Source organism: Cupressus sempervirens, chromosome 5, assembly GCF_028749045.1.
Source record: "Cupressus sempervirens isolate cs-2001-9-10 chromosome 5, ASM2874904v1, whole genome shotgun sequence".
In the NCBI taxonomy this organism is placed as follows: domain Eukaryota; kingdom Viridiplantae; phylum Streptophyta; class Pinopsida; order Cupressales; family Cupressaceae; genus Cupressus; species Cupressus sempervirens.
Genome location: NC_143122.1, coordinates 693995738 through 694023582, shown reverse-complemented (window position 1 = coordinate 694023582; position 27845 = coordinate 693995738). Strand labels below are relative to the sequence as shown.

Here is a 27845-nt window from a genome sequence, read left to right as displayed (position 1 = left end):
ACTTTCTCAGATTCCATCCGGCAAGATAGCTGTTGAGATTTGGACACATCCCAAAGGTCTTCATGAGACTTCTGACAAAAGCAGAGCTTTTTTTTTGAAGAACACTTTGTTTTCTATTGTCATGGATGCTTGCACCTCGCTCCAGGCACACCTGAATCAAATTCAGGAAATTTGTGATCAGTTACTTGCCATTGGTCACAAGATGGAGGAAGAGGATATTGTGGTTATCACTCTTTGGAGTTTACCAAAGTCCTGTGAGCATTTTATCGAGACTCTCAACATCACATCTTTTGGTGTTGATTTAAAATTCACTGATGTAATATTCTATCTAATATTTGTCCCAGCAATACCAACTATTTAGTACTTGACATTAATGCGAACAATTGTTGAACAATTTGCTAGTGATCTGGACCTCCAAAGTCCAATATCTAACTTTAACCAGAATATGTGAAAGCAGTCTAGAAGTAGTATGTCAAATAGTTCACTGTTAACAGACCCAGATATGGTGTTCACTGTGGACAGTTAAATTTAGCTTTTGAAAGTTTAACATATAGCTGTACCTCACTAGCTCCCATATTGAAACAGTTACTCAATCAAACCAACATAATCATTCATTAAGTGCTGTAAATAATGAAACGTAAAAAACGAAATGCAACAGGTTCATTCCATCTAGTTATGAATATTTAAAACTGACATTGACAACAACTTGGGATGAGTACATGCAATGATTAACATACAGGTCGAATGAGTTGCGCCTTCCACTTTGCTGATAGCAAACCCGCTTGGTACTAGTTGGTATTTCCAGATTATTAGCTCCCGAAACTCCAATAGTCGGCTGTAGCTATAAACTAAGTCCCAAAGTGTATTTGTGTGACCGGCAAATGACAACCACAAATCCCGTGAAGATGCACAATACAAGTATCCACAACTTAACCCGACGGCTACCCTGTGCAAGCCGTTCCAAAGTATCTGCCCTCAAGTCTATTACACGGCTTTGCAAATCATACTTTTGACGCGTATGGCTGGGGTCCGCTGCCTTGGAGAAGAGTTACGCGAGTAGTCACTAACCTCTGTAATGAAAAACGATTGGGATTCTCTCAAACACGAAACTTCATTGAGGTGCCAGAACGACATCTGCTGCTAGCCCAGACGTGATTGAAATGATTATTTAGGCCAGACTTTGGTAAAATATTCCCAAGCGTTAGACTTCCTTCTCTAACATTCTTGCCTGAAGTTGACCCAGCTCCATGGATTACTTGGTAAGACTGCCTGGCGTTGATTGTGGTTCAATCCAATGCTACTGCACGCGGGTATAGCGTAGTTTACAGTGTATGTATGAGTAAGACGTGATGGTTATCACCCGGTGAACTCTTGTCTCATACGTATTTGTATCTAATCCAAAGCCTTGATGCCTTACTCTTCTTAGACCATACTACCAATCACAAATGGAATTTCTAAATAATAACTGGCTGAGTTTGTTATTACCTCAACAATCTTAGGTTCTCCTGCACCTATTGTTGCTTGCCGATTATCTGCCCAGCTTGATTACCTTTGATATATTTTCTTTTTTTCTCCTAAGCTTCCTTACTGAATTAGCTACCCATTTATCAAAATGGCAGGGACTGGGGCTACGTCTAGTAATGCCAAGAATCTTAAGGGTTTTCGTCCTTAAGATGATTTCCAGTCACTTAAAGTAACCAGAGATTCAATTCTGAGCATTCAATATCCATAATCCTGTTTTTAATCCCAATGCAAACACGTGCTTAAATAGCCTCAGAACGAGGGAAAGTACAAAGTACAAGGAATGTGGGATTAATTTACATTTTCGTCCTGTAGTCACTTAAAGCTATTATAAAGTAATAACTTTTAAAACATTAAGTAACTTAGCTTTGCTCATTAAATAAAGCTCTGGAATAAATTAATTTAAATTTCTCTTTGTGACTGGAGAGCATTCTGCATGAAAATGATATTAATCTATCCGGATGTGGAGATAGATTAATTCTGCCACCCGGAACTAAAATCGAGAAGGGGACATGACAACTGATCTTTGCACACTGCTACTTTAGCAATATCGGTGGAAACAACAATTCAGTAGCAGCTCCAGTTCCACTTCCAGAGAGCAAGCCTTTGCTGTGAAATCCTTTGAGAAGGATAAAGGCAAGTTTCAACAACCATCTCAGCAGAAGTCTTCTGCTCCAGCATCAGATGGGTGCTGAAAGAAGAACATTCAATGCAACTACTGCCATAAGTTTGGACACATGAAGGTTGAATGTCAGAAATGCTTAGTTGCAGAATCTAAGCAATCAAGTTCGTAGCCCAAAGCCAACATTACAGTGCATACTGAGCAGACAAAGTCTTCCTTTGATGCCTTCATGGCCAAAAGACTTGTAGATCATGTGAAGTCCTCTGCCTGGCACATTGATTCAGGTGCCTTGTCATTTCGCTCACCGCAAAGACTGGTTTACTAACTACTAGCCTTATTTAGACTCTATATTTTTGGTGGTGGAGAAGAGTACATGGTTGTTGGCAAAGGCAACATTTAGCTTCAGTCTGTTGGGAGAAATCTCATATTCCTTGATGTGTACTACGTTCCAGGGATGGAACTAACTCTACTCTTAGTCAGTCAGTTGCTGCGACATTCTCCACACTTGGATGTCATCTTCAATTCACATCAGTACACCATCATTGATCGGGCGACTCAATCTATTGTTGCAGTGGGTCTTGAGGATCATGATTTTTTCAGTCTTACTGATTCTAGTGATTCTCAAGACTTAGCTATGGCTGCTCCATGGTCTTTTGTCAACACACTTTCGCATCAGCGATATGGGCACTTAAATGTGCATTATCTCTGACAGCTTGCTTGAGATGAGCTTGTTCTTGGATTGCTAGAGATTTAAACTCAACAGCTTGGAGTTTGTGATGCATGCCACACCTTTCACCAGTGGCGACTCATGGCAAGCTTCTCAGGTACTTCAGCTTGTACATGCCGATATCTGTGGTCCAATGGCCACTCCTTCTGTTCTTGGGTCCAGGTATTTTTTGTTGTTTGCTGATGATTTCAGTAGAAAAATGTGGGTGTATTTCCTTAAAAAGAAATCAGATGCATTTCCTGTATTTTAGAAGTTTAAACCTTTACTTGAAAAAAAGTTTGGGAAATCTATTATTACTCTTAGATCAGATAATGGGGGGGAATTTTGCTCTAATGTTTTCTCTAGCTTTTTGGATACACATGGCATCAAACGCCAGTTAACCACACGCGACAACAGAATAGTGTAGTTGAACGTCGAAACTAGACAATCACCGAGATGGCTTGATCCATGCATGCTCTAGCATAGACATGCTCCGAAGAAGTTTTGGGTAGAAGTAGTTAACATTGTAGTTTATCTATTGAACCGGTCACCTACAGTGGCAGTCAAAGGTAAAACTTCGGAAGAGGCTTGGTCAGGTCGCAAGCCTAGAATTAGTCACCTGAAAGTTTTTGGCTCCCTTGCTTTTGTTTGGATCTCTGATGCATCACACACCAAGTTGGATGCCAAGAGTCAAAAACTCATGCTTGCTAGATACAATAGTCTTCGCAAAGTCTACCGCTTGATCAATGTTCAGACATCTCATCTCATCTACATTCATGATGTGGTCTTTCATGAGCAGAGAGGACCTTTAATGCCCGTTTCTCCTGTTCCCAATCAGCAGACCAGCCTATGAAGGCTCATGATTTGGGAGTTCGGCCTTTATTAGGTCCACCATATGAGAGGGCAATAGTAGCTCTTGCAACTCTAGTTATAGCAATGATACTTGTACAGACACCTCCAACTTCTCCTGCAGGATTACCTCGCTTTGTAGATGCTTCACTTGAGTTTGATCCAGATTCTTTTGATGAGGAACTTGATCATCACACATCTCCTAATACTAATGTTGGTCATTCTCCTATTCGGCCATCTTCGTGATGATGATCTCATAGATGGGAGAACTGCTTGGAAAAAGAGCAAAACTACAGAGTCTATTAACGTTGCTCTCATGGCCAACATTCATAGTGTGTTTGAACCTCAAACATACTCCGAGGCTAAAGGAATTCCAGAGTGGGAACAAGCCATGACATATGAACACAAGAGCCTGCTAAAGAACAACACCTGGGTCCTTTCTTATCTTCCACCAGGGAAGAAACCCATTGGCTGCAAATGGGTTTATAAAATCAAATATAAATCAGATGGTACTTTGGATAAGTACAAAGCTTGTTTAGTGGCGAAGGGCTTTTTTCAGTGTCAGGGCATTGATTATGAGGAGACCTTTGCTTTTACTGCAAAAATGAGCACCATCAGATTAGTCCTAGCCATGACAGCACAGTTTGGTTGGAAGGTCCATCAGATGGATGTCAAGAGTGCTTTCCTGAATGGTGATCTCCATGAAGAGGTCTACATGACGCAACCTTCTGGTTTCAAGGTTGTTGGTAAAGACCATCAGTTTCTCAGATTGGTAAAAGCTCTCTATGGCTTGAAGTAGGCCCCTCGGGCATGGTACATCAAAATTGATAAGTACCTCAGTGATCAAGGCTTCAACAGGAGTTCTTCATACTCTAATCTATACATCAAGACTACCGACAGTGACATCATCCTTTTGGTTATTTATGTGGATGATCTAATCAACACTGGCAGTACGATGTCTTTGATTCAAGGAATTAAACATAATTTATGCCAGTCTTTTGATATGATTGACCTTGGGCTCATGCATTATTGCCTAGGTGTTGAAGTTTGGCAACAGTCTTCTGGTATATTCATCTCTTAGTCCAAATATGCCAGGGCCTTGTTAGACAAATTCTGTATGCAGTACTGCAAGCTTGCATCTACACCTATGGAGAAAGGTTTCAAGCGCAAAGTCTGATTCTTCTTCTGTTGATGATACTACATAGAGACAACTAGTAGGCAACCTCATCTACCTCTCTCCTACTAGGCTTGATATTAGCTTCTCAGTTAGCAATATCTCATGCTTTATGATAGCTCCTAAGGCTGATCATTCGATGGCAGCAAAACGTGTACTTCATTATGTGAAGGGCACTTCAGATTACGAACTTCTGTACTCTCGATGTTCTAATCCTAAACTCAGTGGGCTAACAGATTCAAATTTGGCATGCTCTGTTCATGATAAAAAGTCAACTTCTGGATATGTGTTCGGTTTGGGATTCAATGCTGTCACATAGACTAGTAAGAAGCAATAGACAGTTTCTCTCTCCTTTACAAAGGTTGAATATAGAGGCATTGTTAAGGCAGGATCTGAAGCTGTTTGGCTTCGTCAGATGCTTGGGGATATGTAGATGCCGCGAGTAGGATCGACTAGTTTGTTTGTTGATAACGCAGGCGTTATCAAGTTAGCACGAAATCCAATCTTCCATGAATGAACTAAGCATGTGGATGTTTATTGTCATTACATACGACAACTTGTTGAAGATGAGACTATAGATTTGCAGTTTGTTCCTACCATAGATCAGACTGCAGACATCCTCACCAAGCCTTTTGGTGCTGATAAGTTTGTCAAATTTAGAGGATAGCTTGGTGTTGTAGATAGATTAACCATTGAGGGAGGGTATTACGATAATAGATAATCATCTATTATTAGTTAATGGTAATCTTTTGTAAATATCTAGTTAGCTTTAGTTTGCTTTCGGTTTTTTAGCTTTCTCTGTTAGAATAGAATGTTTCTATTCTTTATGATCGTTTTCTAAGGAATCATCATTTTATTCTTTTGTACATGTTGACCTTTTGGTCTCTGTTAATAAGCAAGTATTTTACCAATTACTCCCGTAATAGAGGAAGATTGTTGAGTTTGGTGTATCATAACTTTCCTTCTAGACCAGAGTTATAATCGAAATAACCCGACCTTTTCAATTCACATATAATTTATTACTTATCTACAAAGGTAATCTCTGGGAGAATATATTACATTCACACAAGAGGTTAACCATACTCTGGTAGGACACTCTGATTCCTTCAATCCCTTTGAAGAAATAAATATGCAGAAGAAAATCTTAAACATTTATCACAACCATCATATATCTCATGCATTCATTAAGCAAGTCATCCAAATATTAGCAATCTACAAGAACACCTGCTACTCATAAGGGTCTATTTCAGATACCTACAATTGGAAGTATACATACAAGAGTCAAATTCCATGCATAGATGCACATACCAACCACCACATATTGATACAATGACATACAATGAACAAATATACACTAGACCTCCTAGGATATGAATATGTACTCTAATACCTAGAGCTCCCTTAGGAACAAGGCTCAAAAAAACCACCATTATTTTTTTTTGTTAATCAATACTTAGGTAACTACAATGATAAAGTGAATGCACCAACAAGCAGACATGAAGAAGGTATTAAACATCATCTTACATTAGATATCTAATGCAACAAGTCATGAGTAAAATCAACTCATCGAGATAGATGAACTAGTTTTCCCAAGGGTCCTATGGTCGCCACGTAATGATCACTAAACAAGGACTTGCGAGAGCACTTGGACAACATCCACAATCCAAATAACTTACACTTTGAGGCACGAATAACACACACTTCGAGGCATATTGGCATTACAAGCACGAGTTAGCTTGACAAGACTATTGTAATGTCCCTTTTTGCATTGCTTTAGAATTTTGCCCTAAAATCATAATTGCATCAAATAAGGGACATGGTTTTCTGCATGTTAGGTTTGTTTGTGTTATATCCCAAATTTTGACCTAATTTTGAATTTATTCATATCTGTTAGATTGGACGGATTTTTCTTTCATAAACATAAGTAGGTAGTTATTTATAGCCGTTGTATTCATTATGTTAGTTGTTTAATGAAGATGGTTGTTATTCATTATTTGTCATGTGATGTTTAGCAATTGCTTAGTTTGGAATTATGGTTAATAATTAAATTCTTTATCTATATTAAATGATATTATGAAAATTATTAGGAAACTTGTTATTATCATGGAAAAATTGCTCGGGTGATTGTAGGAGAAGATGAAGGGGGGAAGCATTGCTAAACAGGATCAACAAAATGGAATACTAGCTTAGTCCAATTATCAGGTTGACAGGTGCCTTGGTAAGAACCTAGTGACTTGAACTTTAGGATACAATTGAAGGACCCGCATGAGCTATTAAATAAACAATTTAAAACATAAATTAATTTAATTAAAAATAATACGTACCTCAAAGGTTTTTGATTGATCTTTTCTCCACATCATTATAATATATACCTATACATACACACAGATATAAGAATAAAGTGACACCATAACATTTTTTTTAATATAATAATATGGTGCCACCTCGTAAGTATATTTACGTGCATATAGATAGATATAAACCATAATTATTTTCAATTTATAACTTTCACATCTTTTTTTCCATCTTTTTATTCATTTTCTTGCTAGAAATCAAATGAACACTTGGCATATTTATTTGGCGTTCAAGAGCCAAGACACTTCTTTTTATGTTACGGCTTCTTGGAAGCCAAAGAGACATATAATCTCTTTATATTGTGAAGTTGAGAGAGGTGGAATACATTCATTTTTCCATCACCGAACTTCCTTGTTCAAGCACTCGACTTCCTTGTTTATCACATGACTTCTTCATATTACCCAACCACGTTTGTCATAGCACCCGATATCTCTGTAGTTATCATTTAGTAACCATTGCATTGGTTCCCTTCCACGATTCCTAGTTATATTGATTTTTTGCTGAAATCGTAATATTCATACTGGAATTTAGGGTTCAAGATCTTTTTTGAGGTAGGTTGTTAAGCCTCCGACAAGACTCCATTCTTTCTTTCAGATTATACTAGGTTATGTGATTAACCAAAAATCCAAACATTGCAATATGATTTCTTTATCAGTTGTTACAGCATTCCTATTTATATAGTAGTAAGTTATAGTTTATATCATGATGCAAAATATCTTGCTTAATATCATAGGATTAGACCTTCTCTAGGTTAGAGTTGTTTATGGCAAATAAAAGCTAAGCAACCATGTTATGAAGTCATGATTTATTTATGCTACTGGAAAACATAATCGAATGATATTTTCTGCAAGTCTTAAAGAACACATTCTTCAAATCACAGATTGTGATAAGTTGGAAACATATAGTATTCATAAATCAGTTGAGAATCAATAGAAAGAGCCGATTGCTCTGAGATTCGAGCACCTAGGACTCATCGGCTGTATAGCCATGGAAAAGGTGAGATGAAATCTGCAATGACATGGAAATAAAAGTCAGACATGATACAATAAATCTAAATTAATATAATTTAATAGCTCATGTTCGTCCATATTATTGTTCCCCTGTTGTCAAGTTGAGCGGTGGTGATCGGGTCAGTGAACCCATCAGAAAACCTTGGCCAGGGTTGTTATGAGGCATGTTTGTCATCTATGATCACTTGATGTCAGTAGAGTTAGTTATTCAGACATGTCTGTCCATAAGTGTGTGGACATTCTAAACACCGGAATGCTCAGGTGGCTGGACTAAAAGTACCCCAAGCCTAATTTTGGGGTAGGGAGGGCCTTTCTATAAATAGATTGTGTGGGGATAAATATGGTCTGAGGTTGGGAGGTTAAGCCTAAGTCAATGCTTCTCCTCTTACCGAAAGCCAAGGCTTGCACAACCAACTAAAGACTCACCAGATATGTTCTTCTTTTTCATGTTAAGCATTTACTTATATGTATGGAAAGATAGTAATCGTTATTATAGTTATTACAGTTGATCATGTTACAATTAATTCGGTTAATCGTTATTATAGTTGATCATTGATATAGTTATTTCAGTTAATCGTCATTACAGTTGATCTTTGTTTCAATTGAGCTTTGTTATTTCAGTTGAGCTTTGTTATTTCAGTTAATCGTTGGTAGTTAAAAGCAGTTAATGTCCCATGAAAAAGAATTCAGTATATTTGTTCAATAATTTGTTGAGGAAAACTCTTTCTAGTTCGCCTTTATTTTGTTATGAAAATCTGTTTGTTATAGTTTGGTTATGTAATCTCACACAACACAATTAGGGTTCATATAATGTCATAATTAGATTTCATAGGATAACTTATAGCTATAAATATACATCAGTTCAATAGATGTTGGAATGAACTTGAGAATGACCCAACCATAGGGATGACAAGGTAAGCTGACTTGATGAGGTGCCCTAGAAGCCTCCCACCCTAGTCCCAGGAGAGGATGCATTGTTTCCTCTCGGCCTCATGCGGCCCTTGCCATACATATGAGGTGGGCTACCTAGTGTAGGGTCCTATGTCGTTCTCCTCATCTTACCATCCCTAATTTGCTTCTAATGATTGAGCAACCATTTACCATGACAAGGAATGTGAGGATTATTCACAATATGTTGCCCCAACACCCTATCCTTTTTGAGCCTAAAGGCAATTTACTTTGTCCCCTTTTGGCCCCATGGAGGTTCCCTAATCACGACCATGAGACCACATGCTTAGAAGGTGACTTGTTTGCCATTCTTTCAATCTTGACTACTTCACTTTCATTACCATGATTAATTACAACAGTTCGAAAATATAAATAACATTCTATACCTACATTTTGCATTAAATCTCTACATCAATAATATATGTATCATTAGAAAATAATATAATTATGAAATTCATATCAATTCATATATATATAATATAATTATTGAAATTCATACTAAGTAATTAATATATATATTTTTATTTATATATAGAGATGCCTATATATATATATATATATAATTTACTCATTATGATTTTGATCTAATATACAATGTCCACACTCCAGAGAATAATAATCATTAAATATTTAATGTATTTGTACCAAATGGTATGCATATCAAAATATCATAACCTAAATAACATTTTTCTTCCTTTTGTATTTGTTTTCAATCGATTTGTCTTACCTTATATATGTTCATTGTGCCCTTTTATTGAGTCATATTTCCTCCTCAATGGTTCATGACTATTGCTAGAGTTGTTGAATTTGAATGATTGCTTTTTTTTCCCATTAATCTATGTATGAATTATTACTTTGTTTTCATAGGTTAGTCACACCCCTTATATTTAATATTAATTATTGATATAATCGCTGCCTAATCACTCTCAATTATATAATTTCTGCTACTCATTGACAAATGTTCTGATCAGTCATCAACAATTTTACAGCTCTCATCTGATCACTACACATCACACGATGCTAGATATTTTCTTAGGCAATGCATTGATGTGATTGGCTGTTAATACATTATTCTTCCTTGACTCCTTTAGTACTTCTTGTTGTGGAGACTGGTCCATTTCCTGTGCCTTATACATAATACTTCCTTAATCATTGATTTAGGGAATCACTCAAGATTTATAGTAAGGGAAGGGATGAAATTGTGGAGCTTTCCTTTGTAAGGAAATTTCATTATTCCTAGCATTGATCGATAATGATTATTGATGGTAGTATCAATATGTTTGTCTTTACTTGTCTCTGTTTTTTGCTGTGAATTTTTGTGAAGATGGATTTGTTAGTCCTCATAGCCTTAATTGACTCCTCTTAACTCATCTTTCCATCTTATTCTTATCAATAAATGTTAAAGGGCTTATACAAATAAGTTTCAAACTTTAATTAAAGCTTATTATATTGTATATCTTCTTGGTGTTTCATGGTGAGAACATGACAACTATGATCATATAGGTCCGATGTGAAGATCCGATCAAGTGATACATTGAATAGGCTTGGAATCTGACCATGACAATATGAAATGGACCACAAGACTAATGGGTATCCAAATCTCCTACCCATGTCTGAACAATACAAGCGCAAGTGTGTCCTGTTGTGGATACGCAACTCTGCATAGAACATATGTGTAGGAATAGAGCATGGATGCACATGTTTGAACCCATGAGAAGCTAGGGACCATTTTGAGAGATATGCATAGAAGAAAAGTTGTAAATGCACCATTTTAGGATAGATGTGCAACAAGAATGGTCATATGCGCCACTAGAGTGGACATATGTGCCATTTCTTAATTTGGGTAAAAAATAAGCGAATATTGAAGTTCCAGAGTTCAAAACTCATGGATAAGGTCAAGTTTTGTTCTTCCAACAACTCGAAGACTTTTGAAACATACAATGGGACTTCAAATACATCTATGGAAGTCAAAATCACACGTTTGGGTCATTACATAGCTAGATTAAATACAAATTACTATTACGAAGTAATTGGAAAATATTTGGTTGTTGTTAATAGAGACCAAGAGGTCTATATATATAAGAGACTGAATGATGTTTCCTTAAGAAACAATCGTAAAGAATAGAAACATTTTATTCTAGAAATAGAAAACTAAATATTAGAAACATTCTAATATTTATAGAAGATTACGATAGATAACCATTAGATACTAAACAAAGATAATAGAAACTATCTATTATTGTAATACCCTCCTTTAATGTTTAATCTATCCAGAGCACAAGCTGTCAAAAAGTGTAAAAGGTAGATTCTATCTGCTCAAGGTGCAACACACTGTTTGTTGTGGTCTGTGAACCAAATTGCTTAGATAGGGCAGCTAAGCGCTTTTGATATTCACAACCTTCGTATGCCCAAACTTATGGCAATAGTTGCATTTAATGTTTTTTTCTTGGAGCCTTCTAAATCTGGAGTAGAGGATGTCTACTAAGAAGTATGCTGATGGTACTTTGGATAATGCTGCAAAACTTTGTAGATGAGCATAATGCTCCAAAACAAACCGCAAGAAGCCATTAATTTTAGGAGAAATTGAAAAAACCGAACACAATTTTTGAGGTGAAAAACAATCAAAACCCAACATGATTTTTGAGGTGAAAAATCAATCAAAACCCCACATGATTTTTGAGGTGAAAAATCAATCAAAATTTGACAATAGAAAGCTTCGTTTTTTAGGAAAAACGGTAAAGCGCAACAAATATTTTGAGGAAAAAATTACAAACCTACAAAGGAATCCCACACAACTTTGTGAATTACAGAATTAGAAGTTTTTAAATGAAAATTTATAGAAACCCATAAGAATTTTTTTTAGGGAAAAAAAAAATGAAAACCCATTAGATTTTTTTTTTTTTTTTGAGGAAAAAATTTATGAAAACCCTCCAGAATCTTTAAGGGAGGCAAAACATGAGACTTTGCATGGTAAAGTAGCACACGCAAACAACATGCAAGTTGATGCAGGAGCATCTTGCAAGAGAAAATTTATTTAAAAAAAATAAATAAAAAAATACAAATTGGAGATAGAAAGTGACGAAAATTAGAGAAAATAAATAAATAAATAAAAAGGGGAAAAGGAGAAAAAGGAAAAAAGAAGGAATTTCTATTTTCAAGGTGCATAGGTGGCATAATAGAAAAATAAAATAAAAAATGGTTGTCATTCCATTTATCGAGGTGTGTGGGCAGAATTCTAGAAAGTTATGAATATTGTAGAAAGTTGTGGATATTGTAGAAGGTTATGGAAGTTGTAGAAGGTTGTGGATATTGTGTAGGTGAATTCTAGAAGGTTGTGGTAAGTCATGCATTGGGTGGTAAGTGCCTATTTAAGCAAGGCATATGAGCATTTCTAATCAAGCTTTGGAAGAAAAGCTCGAGAAGGAGTAGGTTGGGAAGTAGAAGCTTTGGAAGGTGAAAGCTTCAAGGTGTGAAAGCTGGAAGGTGAAGGCTTCAAGGTGTGAAAGAGAAGGAGGAAGTGAAGAGTGAGTTTTCCTGAGTCTGTGGACAGTGCGCCGAATGTGAGGTAGTTTACAGCAGGATTGTGATGGAGTTGTGAGAGTGTGGACAGAGCGCCGAATGTGAGGCAGTTTATAGTTGGATCTTGGATAAAGTTGGAGAAGAGTTAGTGGCTATGGTTTAGAAACAAGGAGGTTACTTGGTGGCTTGCAAGCACAAGTTGAGATCTCGGAGGTTTCTTCTAGAGTGTGGATCTGGACTAGGTTAGTTTTGGATTGGATCTTGAGAGATCTTGGAGAAATGTTATAGTAATTGCTATTGGATTTTCAAGTTTAATAAAATTTCTTGGGAAGCATTTTATCTCTCTTTGTCTTCATATTGTTGCATTCTTGGTTGTGAGTTGGTAAGGGTGGTGTGGCCCTTTGTCAGTGGTATCAGAGTGGTCCTCCATCACAAGTACATGCAAGTATATGCAACCCTAAAAAGTAGAGACCCATAAAATTTGAAGGGTGATGCAAAAGAGAGCTTGAAAATCCCAAAAAGAATATGTTGTAAAACCGAACCAGAAGTTGGCGGATTCATATCTCTCAGGATGGGAAACCCTAGTTGGATTATAGAGTGCTGGAAGCTAATATGCATGTAAATAATTTAAAAAATAAAAGGCAGATAATTTCAATGAAGAAATTATAATTATTTTCGAAAAAATATAGAGTATTGGCTCTGATACCATATTACAAAGTAATTGAAAAATATTTGCTTGTTATTAATAGAGATCGAGAGGTCTATATATACAAGAGATTGAACGATGTTTCCTTACAAAACAATTGTAAACAATAGAAACATTCTATTCTAGAAATAGGAAACTAAATATTAGAAATATTCTAATATTTGTAGAAGATTACAATAGATAACCATTAGATACTAAACAGAGATTATAGAACCTATCTTTTATTGTAATAATTACTTATAGATTACGTTAAATGAGCTTCCAAATCAACTGAGCACACCATAACACCATGCTAGTTTGACAAGTTACTTTTTCACCTTATGACCCCATCCATGAATATTATTTTCTAGTGAAATCTCTCTGCTAAGAACCATTAAGAAACCAATTTCTAGGATTATGTCTATATAATCTTCTCAAATGCCAAAACACAAGTTTGAAAGCATCATAGGACATGGGGAAAACATACTCATAGGGAAGTCCTTGCATGAACCAATTGCATTGACTGAAGTTAAAGATTAAACAAGAACAATGAAGACAATTATACATTACATGTCATTATGATGATTATACCATTACATTGTACCAATTCTACTATCGCTACTTCAGCATACAATCACTTAGTCATACATTGTAAGTGCATGAGAATATACAAGAATGTTATAATGTCAAGGTCATGTTTTGCATATTACTGGGACCAATTGAAACCTGAACTCCAATCCCCATTAGTGGTCAACCACGATGAATCCTTAGATCCTCTTGTGCCATGCTCTAGAGATGACCATATGGCCCAAACACACACGTATAGCTAAACATGCAATAAGGCTTCACATACAATGGACCAATGCACAACTTCTCATAGGAGATGCACAAGATTAGGAGATGCACAAGATAGTCAAAAGCCATCCACAAGAAGGCACCAAGGCATATTTCAACATGTTCAACACCACATCTATATCCATATTACAATGTACAATGCCAACACTACTCACGACATTCACTACATTGGTTTACAGCCAAGAGTATGGTTCTGCTTAGATTCCTCAAATTACTCATGTGCCAGCATAGGATCATTGCACAAGCACCATGGACTCTTATATAACCTTAAGAGGGCTTGTATGGAATCAAACAATTGATAATCCACTCAATCAAACTCTATGCCGTAATACTCTCTCCAGAAATGACCTCCAGTATGAGCATGATTGCAAACATAGCAAAAGAAAGTATACCAAAGAATCCATAAAACATCCCAATGTCATACCAAATATTACATACACTTGTATTATACCAAAAGATCCATGAATGCATCTCTAGTTCCAATTCAACACCAACATATGAATGGATGAATTCTGGATCTGGTTGCATTTAAGCCACAACGTGGAAATCGTCTCATAACTTAAACAAGTAGAATGGAATACTCAGAAAAGCCACAGAAGATCAACAAGATCTCTCAAGAGTTTCATTTGTTGTTTTCATAATACAATCCAAATGTCATTTTTTATGCTATCACAATTAAGTGAAAATTTCTCCCAAAACGGACGCAAAGAGCCAACCAAGCCAAAACACTTAATTTTGAAACTAATCCAATTAAAAATCTGGGCAAAACCATTTGTTCTCACACCTTCCTCATCTGAAAAAATGTGATTAAAACTACAAAGCACTCAACTGAATGAAATCTGGAAGTGTATGATTACATAACCCTTATTTTTCCTTAACCCTGATGCAACTCATCAAATCTCCATTAAAATTCATCAAATCAGTTTGTAATGGAAAGAAAGTCACTATAATATGCTTACGCATCCAATTCCCAACCATCAGATCAAAAACCTGAATGGGATTTGGGGAGAATTTAAGAAACTTACCTCTTCATGAGGAAAACCAAGAAAAATCAGTAAGTAAAGAAACTCCTCACCAAATGCCACAAAAAATTGAAGGAAGCAAGCTTTTGACCTGAAGAATCCATTGGAAGAACACCCACAAAATTTTCTCCACTCAGAAATCCTCCATGAGCCCATATTTGAATAGGGTTTCTCAAACAATTCCCAAAAATGGGGAAAATTATAAAACATAAAGAACACTAAATGAGAAAAGCACTTTTTGAATATAATAGAATGCTCTGTTCAAATACTATAGTATTTTAATTTAAGTCATTAAATTAGAATCCAAAAACAACTTTTACAATCAAAGCCAAAGTCCAAATAAAAATTACATACCATACAATATTACTTGTTGAGGATATATTTAATAAAATAATAACCAGTGACACCAACCAACATGCAACTACATATAATATATCTCATACACTGACTGACAACCAGTACAAAAATCACAATTAAACCACTCAACCAAACCACATGTCTCACATATCTAAAAGGCCGCTGGTTGTTACCAGTTGGTAACTGGCTAGCCAAAAAACAAAATGGCAATTGTCGCCCAAACCTAGAATGACAACTATGGCTAGAAGAATTAGTTGGACATATGATTAACTCCATATTTAACGATTGTCAGGGTTAACTAATATATGTATGTATGTATCAGGCATACTCATCCTTGCCAATTCAAGGGAAGTCAGTGCTCTATATGTCCACGTCAGTGTGATAGCTGAAGCACATGTGCATATGTAACATCGAATAAAGAAGGGGATTGAGACATCACGTAGATCTAACACGAGTGACTAGGAATGTGTCCCTCTTTGTACAAGCACATCATATAATCACAATATCAACAAATAATCACTATTTTAACATTGAACAAGAATGATATCATTCATCACCATCTAGACATCCTAATTATAACTCATCTATCTAAATGCACCATATTCCATAATATATCATTAAATAGCATAAACACAACTTTCACCGCACTATCACATATCCTAATCCATCTAACATATCAGCCTCATTAGTTATCATTCACCACTATCTGGTAACCATATTGCCATAGCAAGAAACATTACAAATTCATGAGTATAAACTCCTATCTATATCGCAACCTTGCTCTACAATTAGGCTACCATAATAATCCAATGAAATAAATAATCATTTCAATAGCCCTATAGTATCCTACAATTAATCAATAGCATATTAAATTTCAGTATACCAGATATGCTTCTAGCTCTTCTAACTAAGATTTAAAATCAGCAATGCTTATACTAAATCCACACCAAGGTCTAGAGTCTTGTTACCTTCTTACCTTGGCAGGGTTGAGGTGGCACTACAACATAAATCTATCATATCGTACTTCAAAAGTAGGGGCCTTCTATTCTAAAAGACCATGAGGTTGGTGTCTCTATTCAGAGAGATTGGTGTCTCTTGTTGAGTTGGTGCTTAGTTGTAGTGATTGGTGTCTCCAGTGGGTTGGTGCCTTCAAATGATTAAGAGGGGATAATAGTCTCCTGTGGGTTGATGCCTATGAGGTTTGTATGAAGATTCATAGCAATATTTTACCAAGTTTTTTTCCTACAATGATTTCCATGTAAAGATGTGTGTGCATTGCGTTACTCATTGTTAGATATGACTTTTGATCATTGCTTTATGATTGCTAAAGTTTAAATAGGTGAATTGTTGTATATGGATTCTTGATCCACCCCCCCCTCGTAGTATAAGTGTGTTTTTTCTTGAGGCCCTGCTGATTATTCATTGCAGTCAGGCCCTACTCATGCATTGAGGCATTCATCATTTGCATTCCAGCTTTTCTCTATATTAAGCTTGAGGGAGAGTCGAGTTATTCAAATATCTCCTAAGTAATGTAATTAATCAGTCATTGATTACTTATGTCCCTTGTTACTTTTACACTTAAGCTAAATGTACAAGTGCTTTTCTATTACTGAATTGAGCTAATTACAGGTCAAGTTGTTTCAAGTCATATGATTAAAACACTTGCCATTGCTCTAAGTTAATTGTACGACTTTCATTTAGGGTTTTATATTTATGCTTTGGTATTCATGTTAATCTTGATATCAAATCCTCTCTTGGGTCAATCTCTCTCTAGGTTGCTAGCAGCAATCATGGCTTGTTATCTGTGGATGTGATTGCCATTTTGGTTGCAGGTGATTTATGGGGGCTGTTGGGTTAGCTATCAATTTCAACAAATATTACAGTGGGTTTTAATACGGATGGCCTTTAGGCCTCCAGGGCATTGGCAACGTGTTAATGATATACCAACATTTAAATTAAACATTGCATAATAATAGAGATGCACTTGTAGATGTAACATAATTATTGCACACAAAGATGAAATGGATCAATATCAGGTCTCGTTTTTTGTAGATGACCACAAATCTAGATTTATTAACTACTTGTAGGGCTGACGCACCAAGATATATCTTGGTAGATGTTTAGCCAACATATAATTATACATTATTGTATCTTCAATATGTACATAAATTCCATTATCAAGCACTGGGGACTATTATTGAGAGAGACCAAACCTTTTATTTTCCCATGTGATTTTATACAAGCATACAGTTTTGCTGTCCATTTATCATTCTAGGATTCACCCAGTAGGGTATTATTCTGTTCAACATTCCTCTAACTTGTAAGAGTTGGATGCGATACAAATTCCATTTCACAGAGAGAGATATGACAAATACCTATATTTAGTTGCTATGACTATGCACATCTTAAGGCACTTTATGTGGTTCATGTTGAGTGGAACTTCCCAGCCACTTGCATGGTGTTCAGAGTTCTATTTCTATATGTATAGCAGGGTGGCATCCCAATTGATTATTTGCCATCTCTTAAATTATGACATTTTTTTTTAAGAGCAAGCTCAAGTTAGAGATGTTTACAAGGCTATTTTTGCGCTGTGTATATCTCCATCCTGTGTAGACTTACAAACTTCAATTTTCTGTAATTGTTGGGTGGAGCTCATTTCTTCCTTGTTTGTCTGTTCACGTCTTTCATATATGTTTAGTTGTATCAGCATAGTTACACAACATATTGAGATGCAATGCTGAACCAAAGCTATTTGCATTTTGTCATTTGATTTCTAGTTCTGACTCTGTGCCTCACTCTGCTTTTCTTGCGTCACTGAGTATTAGCATCATGAACATTTCAAGTATTTATTAATTTAACATGTTGAACTGAAAGAACATCATAAACATGATTCCAGGATTTGATCACCTTTTGTATGGTAACAAGGGAAGCAAGTTTTGTGGAATCTGTCATGCATTTAATGGACAAGTAGTAATATAAATTCTTGACTAGAAAAGGTATACGAGTAAGCAAAGTAGATCTCAAATATTTTCTTGTCTAACGTTGATTACATTCTGGTTGACAGGTTAATTTGTTTGATGAGCATTTATGGCCAGAACAGTCACAACATCAATTAAACTTCAAGATATTGCCACAACAGGCAATGTGTCCAAAGCTATTGTAAAAGAAAATAAAAATACTAAGCTTTGTGAGGACAAAGTTACTATTTCTGAATCAAAGAGTGTAAACATAAAGATGCAAAGTGGAGAGGAGCCAAAAAGGTCTCCCTTAAAGGAAGTGGTCACAGATTGTACAAAGCGCTGGTTTCAAGAGAGTCTAAGGGAAGCAAAATCAGGTGACGTAGGAATGCAACTTCTTGTTGGGCAGATGTATTATAGCGGCTATGGTATTCCCCCAGATATAAAAAAGGTATTATTAGGGCCATTGATTGGTAGATATCTATGGATGATCACAATCTTTGGAGTGCTTTGTTTGCTTGTCCTGTTGGATTGAATTTGCATCTTCTATATCTTTACACACAGGGTAAATCATGGTTTCAGAAAGCTTCAAAGTCTAGATCAAAAATATTGTGTTTGTCTGCCAAGCCACCAGGTGGGACTGCAGTTTCTTTGGTGCTATTGAAGATTTACTTGTTTTTGATACTATTAGCAAATAGTTTAATTACGAGTCCTTTTGCAGGTTACAGTCGAAGTGAGTCAGATTCTGATAATCAGGAGAACAAGCATAGTTGAAGGCATTCATATGTAGATGTTCAAAGGGCCATTATGCCTTTGTTGTGCTGAATATGGAGTTGAGCCTTTTAGAGGAGACTCTTATTATCATATTATGAATTGTTTGTTTGTGTTTGTAAACACTTGTAAATTGACGGGGTCACATGAATTTAGTTTGCATCTCTGGATGACATTAATAAATAAAAGGAAACTGATGGGCTTGCTGGTTTTGTGTGGCTTTATTTTTTTGGGGTTGTTATTGGATGCTGGAAATTACTTATAATTAATGTTCAAGACTAATTTATTTATTGATTTACTCATGTAATAATAGTTTGAATCTTTAGAGGACATTAATAAATAAAGGGAAACTAACGGGCCTGCTGGTTTTGTGGGCCTTTATTTTTTTGGGAAACTGACGGGCTTGCTGATGTTGGAGATTAGTTATAATTAATGTTTAAGACTCACGTACTTATTGTTGATTTTATTCATGTAATTGTAGTTTTGTATCTCTGGATGCCATTAATAAATAAACTTAAGGGCTTGCTGATTTTGTGTGGCTTTAATTTTTTGGGTTGTTATTGGATGTTGGAAATCAATTATAATTAACGTTCAAGGTTTAATTGTAGTTTGGATCTCTGGACGCCATTGATAAATAAACTGAAGGGCTTGCTGATTTTGTGTGGATTTATTTATTTGGGTTGTTATTGGATGTTGGAAATTAATTATAATTAATGTTCAAGACTAATGTACTTATTGATTTTATTCTAAATTTCTTCAACGCCCATGACAATTTTGGAATTAAGTGTTTTAGAAAACTTATCACTGAATATTAAGTTGACAAGATAAATTTGAAAGGTGATTTATAAAGCTCATCTCACTTTTGGATGTAAGTCTCCTAGAAAAATTAATCACTAAATATTAAGTTAAAGCTAAATTTGAAGATTAAATATGATCAATGCATTAGGTTATTTTGTGATTCAATTTTTCACCTTATTATAGGCTTGAAAGTTATTTCAATGTTAATGTAATAATTATAATCCTAACTATTGTTTAGGTGGTTAAGGGTGTCTCTTAGACATGTGGAAGAAAATGGTGTTGAGAGATGTTTAAGGAGAAGAAATGATAAGGGTTTAAAGTATGCTCCAACTTGTATTAGGAAGGTGGGAAATGATTTTGATAAGATTTTTGAAGGGGACATTCCTTTCAAATCGGTTTTATGCTTTGATGTTTCAAAAGTTGTAAGTTTGGCTATTGAACTTTAACCAACAATTTCTACTCCTACAACATCCACCACAACCTTACATGACAAGGCTTTAGTGTTTGTTCTACGTGGGTTAGCAATTGTATGGATATCAAGGGTAGTTATGTCATGTCCCTATTTCGGTTGACGTCGTTTTGCGTGCCATATCAGTCTATTATAGACTCTCGTAGACTGGTGGTTGTGATGAGAGAGTCATTTTGGATGAGAGAGTCATTTTGGCGTTTATTTGGAGATTGGATGGTTTATTATGCTCTTGGAGATATTATTTCTATTATATTTTATCATTACTTTTTGAATGGGGCCAAAATGTTATATTTTTTAGTTGAGTTGCACTTTTATTTTATAAAGTTACTTTTTATCTAAAAAGTGCAATGAGGTTTTATAAGAATATTTTGGATGTCTCTAGAAGGTTAAGTGGCTTCTAGAGGAAGATTCTAAAAAGTAAATAAATAGGTCCCATGGGTCTCTCATTTGGCATCCAAGTTTATTTTCTCTATTGAGTCTATTTGAGCATTTGTAGAGCCTGATGGTCTGCAAAAATTCAGCTTAATCCTTGAGAACAATACCTCTCAAGCGATTGCATAACTGAGGGGGTGAAAGATCCTCTGAAGGGTTGCTCTTTGGAAGTAACATTCAGTTGCTTCAAGTTGTGCTTAATTGAAGTTTTAATTCATAGTCAGTAATTCTTAACATTGCATCATTGGAAGATGAAGAAGACATTAAGAAGGGTTTGAATTTTACAAGGGAGTGCTCAGCCACATTCCTATTCAATTTTGACACATTTTTAGGTGGATTTTGTAGCAGGATTTGCAGGAATTTATCTTTGCCCTTTTCGGCTAGGGTTTCAGATATACAAGTGCTGATTTTTCTGAGTAATTTCTCAGGGGTTTAAGAATAGCATTTGGGTTCGATTTCATCCAAGGATACTCCACATTAATTATATCTATTTTGGGGAGGGTTTAGTAGAGTTTGAAGCACATTTTTTCTGCATTTCGAACTGGCATATGAAGGCAGGGATTTTGGTTCGAATTACCTCCATTGTGCAGTGTTTTGGTTTGAAGAAGGGTTCATTGCTTGTTACCAGCCTGGGCACCCCTTTCTTACCCATTTTCACACCTTCTAAGGTGCATTTCGTCAACAGTAAAAATTGCAAGAAAATATCTGCTATATAAATCGCAGTCTCCCTTGAAATCTACGAATTTCTTCCGGGCATTTTTGACAGTCATTGGGGCATTAAAAAATCAGAAGAATTTGCAGGGATTGGGCATGGTATAGGCAGTTATGTCTGTCCAACAAATGCAATGATTTTGAAATATATAAATCACAGCTACCTAGTTCAGTGGCGTCCATTTTTGAAGGGGTTTTCTTTGCAATACACAGTCATTATGTGCAGGTCCAGAAGCTGACAATGCAGGCCCAGTTTGGTTGACGACATTTCCTCAGTATTTTGGCATCCTTTAGCTCTTCCTAGGTTTCTATTTTGATTGCATTATATTTACAATTAGTGAAGAAAGAAAATAATAGTTTTAAAATTTGGCAATTAAATGTATGCTGAACTTGGGTATCAAATTAAGATTCAGTTTGTAATCCTTTTGCTAGTTGAAGTATTGCAATGAACAAATAAGAAGGATTTGAATAAAACAATTTTAGTATTGGCTATCATCGCATATTTTTGAAGTGTTATCCTACGTTGCTTGCCAACTGTTTGTTAAATTGTCTCAAACTAGTCTAGTTCTTTTTGGCAACATTTTTACATAAGCTTGGAATTGTTACACAACAATATCTCAAGTACAAAATTGACCTTCAGCAGTAGTATGCCAAGTGTTTGATGAAATTATACAGGCTAGTATTAGTGGTTTGAAAGGCTCAATTGGTAGGGGTCATTACAAGTTAGGCTTTACTTTTATACTCGACTCCCTTCTTGTGGATTCGATTACTTGACTCAAAAAGTTCACTTGTTGGGAAGTTTTGTGGGAATTGTCCCAATATTGATACTATTAGGAGATAGATTTGTTGTGTTAAGAAAATTCGTAGCAAGGTGAAGGTTTCTTCTATGATGAATAGGATTTCCGTCTTTTCATTTTCTTGCTACGAGGATTGTTAAAGGATTTAGCTTTGCCAAGTGGTTTTAGCTTGTGAAATTGGAGTTTTGGAATGAAAATATTTTCAAGATAATTATCAATTCTTTTGGCAAGTTTAGTGCTACAAATAAGATTACAAAGCTTTAGCACTACTTGTTATTTGTGAGGCTGTGTGAATAGGCTTTCCTTGCCCAAATTACACAGTCCTCTAAATTTGAGAAGTGGGTACAACAATTTGAATATGAAGACTCCTCAATTATTTGTCATGCTTGTAATTTGATATGTCATGGATACAATTGTTGCTAAAAAAAAAAAGAAACAATGCTTTATTTAGAAACAAAGAAGTAAGGATACAACTTTTCCTATTTTTCAGCAAGCTCAAAGTACTAGTTCTTTAAAAACATAGTTAGAATGCAAATATCCCTATTCTATAGAGGCTCAGAATGTTGATTCTAACAAAGGAAGTTCCCTTTTGGATTGTCTAGGAATAGATAATGCTTTGGGGTCTAATTAAGTATGTGTTGGTGATTGTGTCTCCTCTCTCTCAAGAAATTATGATTGGGGAAAGATCATTCCGCTATGCTCAATTAAAGATCTTGGATCAATGTTTTAAGACACGCCAATGACAAATTGGTTCTTGTTTTCTTTTTATTGTTTTGCCTCTTGTGATTTTGTTGCTTTCCTATATTGTTGTTGTTTTGTTTTAGTTGGTTGTTTTTCATTGAGCTTAATGTTTCATCTTTTTCTTAGTTCAAGGGATAGGGCCCTTTAAAAATCCATGTTTATCAAATAAAAAATAATCAATGAGGATTTTTATACGAGACTTCTTTTAGGAATTTTGGCAATATTAAGCTTTAGTTAGTGGAATCATTATTTGGGACATATTGAGTAGTTCTAGCTTGTGATTGTAACATCTCAGTAGGGTTACATAGCTTTAAAGTTTTTCTACCACAGAGTCGTGAATGTAGTTGGACAAAACAATGCCACCCACAACCAATGCACTATGTCTTACTGATGACAAGCTAATAAGATGTTAATGTCTATTTGTGTTGAAATATCCTATTGCTAATAATATATTGAATGCAATATATTTTACATTGGTTATTAGAGCTTTACCAATTGATAAATCTACTAGAGACACAAGTTTTGAGAGAATGGATTTTTAAAATCATTCCTCCTCTTTTGTGGTAACAATTGCTAAAAAAAATTCTTTTAGTCCCTTGATATGCCATTTGTGTCATAATCAAAAGATTATTGAGAAATGTATGCTCATAGAAAATGGTCATCATAGAAGAAATACTATCATGAAGTGAATAAATCTTCTAAACATTGAGGATAGAGTATTTGGGATAAAAATTGTTTAAGAAAATAAAAAATCTTTCTAATATAAATATTATGACAATTAGGCAAGAGCCTACACCACAACGGTAAATTGTGAGCCTCTTATCGAAGAGGTCTTAGGTTCGAATCGACTCACACTTAACAAATAATAATAATAAACATAATAGTTAATCTTGGCTTCGACCTCTTACCGATCAAAAAAGAAAAGAAAATATTATGACAATCCATTTTTATAATATTTTGATGAACTTTAAAGATTTACACTAACAATTAAATTCTATAAGAGTACATGAAGAATGGAAAATAATTGAACTTGACTAGTAAAAAGAAGAAAATAAGCTAGATTATTTCATTTGTTGGAAATATTAATCTTTCCTTGGATGTATTTAATTTGAGATATTCAAAAGATCCCTATATGTAGTTTGTCCTATTGTGGAGGACGTGTCATTTACTTGTCCTTTAGTCCACATGTGAGGACAACTCATTTTATAATTCCATTTATTAAGGAATTTAGTTTATCCTCCTTAAGAGGATCTTGACACTTTGCACACACTTATTATGAATGTGACATTAATAGAAATGAGAGTTACACATGCAAACACATGCAACTCCTTTCTCATCTATTTATAAGAGATGCTTCTTTCTCTTTCTTCGACATGCATCACCTTGATGCTATTGTATTAAGCTATTTTGCTCCACCACACACACACACACTCTCTCTCTCTCTCTCTCTCTCTCTCTCTCTCTCTCTCTCTCTCTCTCTCTCAGCATTTGCCTTCATTCATAATACTCACAAGGGGTTTTCTTTGCTTTTCCCTTACAAATCCTTGTCTCCATTGTTGATCTACTTTTGTGTATGCTCTTGGATCTTGTTTATATCATGGTAACATTATTTCTCGCTTATCTCACTTGAATTGTTTTCTTTCCCTTGCTCTAGTTTATCGTTTCTTACATGGTATTAGAGCTTGATTACTAATCTTTGTTTTGAGTTTTAATATTGAAGGTTGCCATTCATTGGAGCACACCTTATTTGAAGATGTTATTGAGAGAATAAATTTGTGTTGTGGTTTTTAGCTCATCCTAACATCTTGTGTGTTCAAGCATCTTATTTTTTTAAATTTTTTTTTATTAACCCTCTTTGGAAGGCTTGCCGCCAAAGGGTATTTATATAAGAAAAATAATTTTTTGTTTGCTCTTGATCTAACAAGTAGCATTTATCAATTCTTAGTTTAATGATTTTTTTATTATTATAATGCCATTATTATTTTTTGATTAAATATTTAAAATAAAATTTATTTCCCTACTATTTCACTTAGAGGAAACACTTCAATAATCTTATTTGTGATTAATATTTTTATTTATCTCATATTTGTTGGTTAAAACTGATACATAAATCAATTTTGAAAATTTAAAATTTATTATAATCTTTATCTTTTAGGATTTAGTATATATTCAATTTTAAAATTCACTTTTAGTATCTCTGTGTTAATATTTTCTTTCCCACTCTGAACTAAATCTTTTTAATTCTTTTCTTGTTTTTTTTTTAGACATTTACTTCTTTGAATCATGTTTTTTCTCTCTTTCCTTCCTCAACAATCTAAGTCTAATTGCTACCATTATTGCACTCAGGTCTCATTATTTTTGTTGATCCTTGAAGCTTTAAGCAACTTTTTCATCTTGAAGTGCCTCTTGTTTGCTTGCAATCTTATCTTTCCACTCAAGGATAAGTATTTGCAGTTTTATTTTTTTCCCTTTGTAGTATGTTTTTTGCTCGTGGTGCATATTTCTGCTTTGCCTACACTATGCTTTAAAATTTCAGCGCTAGCATTGCAAGAGCAATTCCTATTGGCCAACAGTTTGGGGAAATCTCATTGCATGTTTTTGTGCTGCATCTTATGTAATTTGTTCTTGTTTGTAATATGTCCTTCCCTTTTTTGTGAAACCTTCTTTATTAATCATTGCAATTTATTCCTCTTCTGAATTTATTCTTTCATTCATATTTTTAGTAACGTTTCCTAAGTTTGTATTGTGCAAATAAGTATTTTTTTTCTTAACTTTCTTTTATTAGCTTATTCTCTACTTTAGTAACATCTTCAGTAGTTTCTTTCTTTGACATATTTATATTATTCTTTGCAAGCCTCTCTATTTTTTTTAGTCATTCCATTTCATTTAAATTTTTTTTTTCTCTGTAATAATTGTATGTGACATTAATAAAAATAAAATTAAAGTTCAAAGCTTTCATTTAAAATGATTAAATTAAAAACGTGGATTTCAAAAATTTGATCACTCATTTATCATTATTCATTATAGATTCAAAAAAAGCATTTCTAACTATAAGGAGTGAACTTTTTAAGTTTTAAATATTTATAACATTTCTCCTTTTCTGAGTTCATATTCTATTTTTTCCTCACTTTCCTTACTCTTTAAAAATTAGAAGCAATTGATTTCTTTATTTTTTAAATGAAAACAAAGATTCACATGGTTTTATATTTGGAAATGTTTGTTTAAAATAAAACTTTAAATATATCCTTTTTTGGTATATATATATATATTTTTACATTAAAAAAAAAAAAAAACTAGTTTAAGAAAATAGATTCAATTTCATAAAGTTTTTTCTATTAAGATATTTTATTAAAAAATGGTATATAAATAATTAATTAAAGTTTTTAAAAAATAATCTTAAATATTTAAGAGGGATTATTTTTGGCATCAAATTTTCAATAAAAGGGGATTAATTATTTTTTCTCAAATAATTTTAATTTTTAATTTCATTTAATCAAGGAGTTTTTTTTTGCTTCATTAATCTTGTAACTATGTCAACCTTAATTCCAGAAACAAAACTTAATAGTTCAAATTACCACTCTTGGAAGACTCACATTTCATTCATTTTTGTTTGTTTTAGATACATGTTAGACATAGCCACTGATCTTTCTGTTGAACCCGGTTCATCAACTACCCAAGATGAAAAAGATGCTTGGAAAATTAAAAATAAAGAAGCTTTAGGTTTAATTGGTATTTCGATCATTCTTGATTTTTATGTATTAATTGCAAAGTTTTCCAAAGCTCATGAAGCCTGAACAATTTTGCAAACCACTTATGACATTGTAGACGAATCTCGCAAAATACAGTTGTAGGATCAACTTGAAGACCTCAATTATACAGATTTCAAAACCATGGATGAATTTTTGTTAAAATTTGATGCTATTAAAAGTCATTTAGTTGGTTTAGGTGTTCAGTTAGCTAACATTCATTTGATTCATATTGCTCTTAAAAAGTGTCTTCCTAGATAGTTTCAATAGTTTATAACCAATATACATGCTCAGCTTGCAATTCCTATTTTAACTGCTCAATTGACTTCTGTTATATTTCAAAACTTACTGAGACAGGAAGAAGCTGAGCTAATTCAGTTTGGTACTCTTAAATCAATGGAACATGCATTTATGTCTAGGAATTCAAATAATAATAATTTTTGTGCAAATAATAATAATAATCATAATAATAACAACTCTAATCATTCAATTAATAAATCTAATGTCAAAAATAACAATAATCATAATAACAATTCTAATACTTCCAACTATAATAATAATAATCAAAGGAATCATTCAAATTGCAAACCTCATTGTACTTATTGTGGCAAAGATGGTACTGTTAGTTACAATGTTCCTAAAAATTTAGAATGGATTATTGATACTGGTGCGTCTCAACATGTTACTTTTCATAAAGAAGTGTTTGATTCTTTAAAACCCGATCCTTCTAATATTTTAATTCAATTAGCTGATAATCATAGTTGTGAAGTTGAAAGATTTGGTAATATTAGTATACCAAA

At 34.3% G+C, this 27845-nt stretch overlaps 1 protein-coding gene across 1 annotated transcript in view; it reads left to right on the top strand.

The window, feature by feature from the left end:
- Positions 1 to 19645, top strand: part of LOC149557872 (uncharacterized) — a 38199-nt gene extending 18554 nt beyond the window's left edge. The window contains exons 2-4 of the mRNA XM_089832343.1: positions 18688 to 19031; positions 19145 to 19214; positions 19302 to 19645. Of these exons, the coding sequence (XP_089688469.1) occupies positions 18711 to 19031; positions 19145 to 19214; positions 19302 to 19354 (444 nt within the window). The 5' untranslated portion in view covers positions 18688 to 18710 and the 3' untranslated portion in view covers positions 19355 to 19645. The remainder of the gene's footprint in view (positions 1 to 18687; positions 19032 to 19144; positions 19215 to 19301) is intronic.
- The last annotated feature ends 8200 nt before the right edge of the window (positions 19646 to 27845 follow it).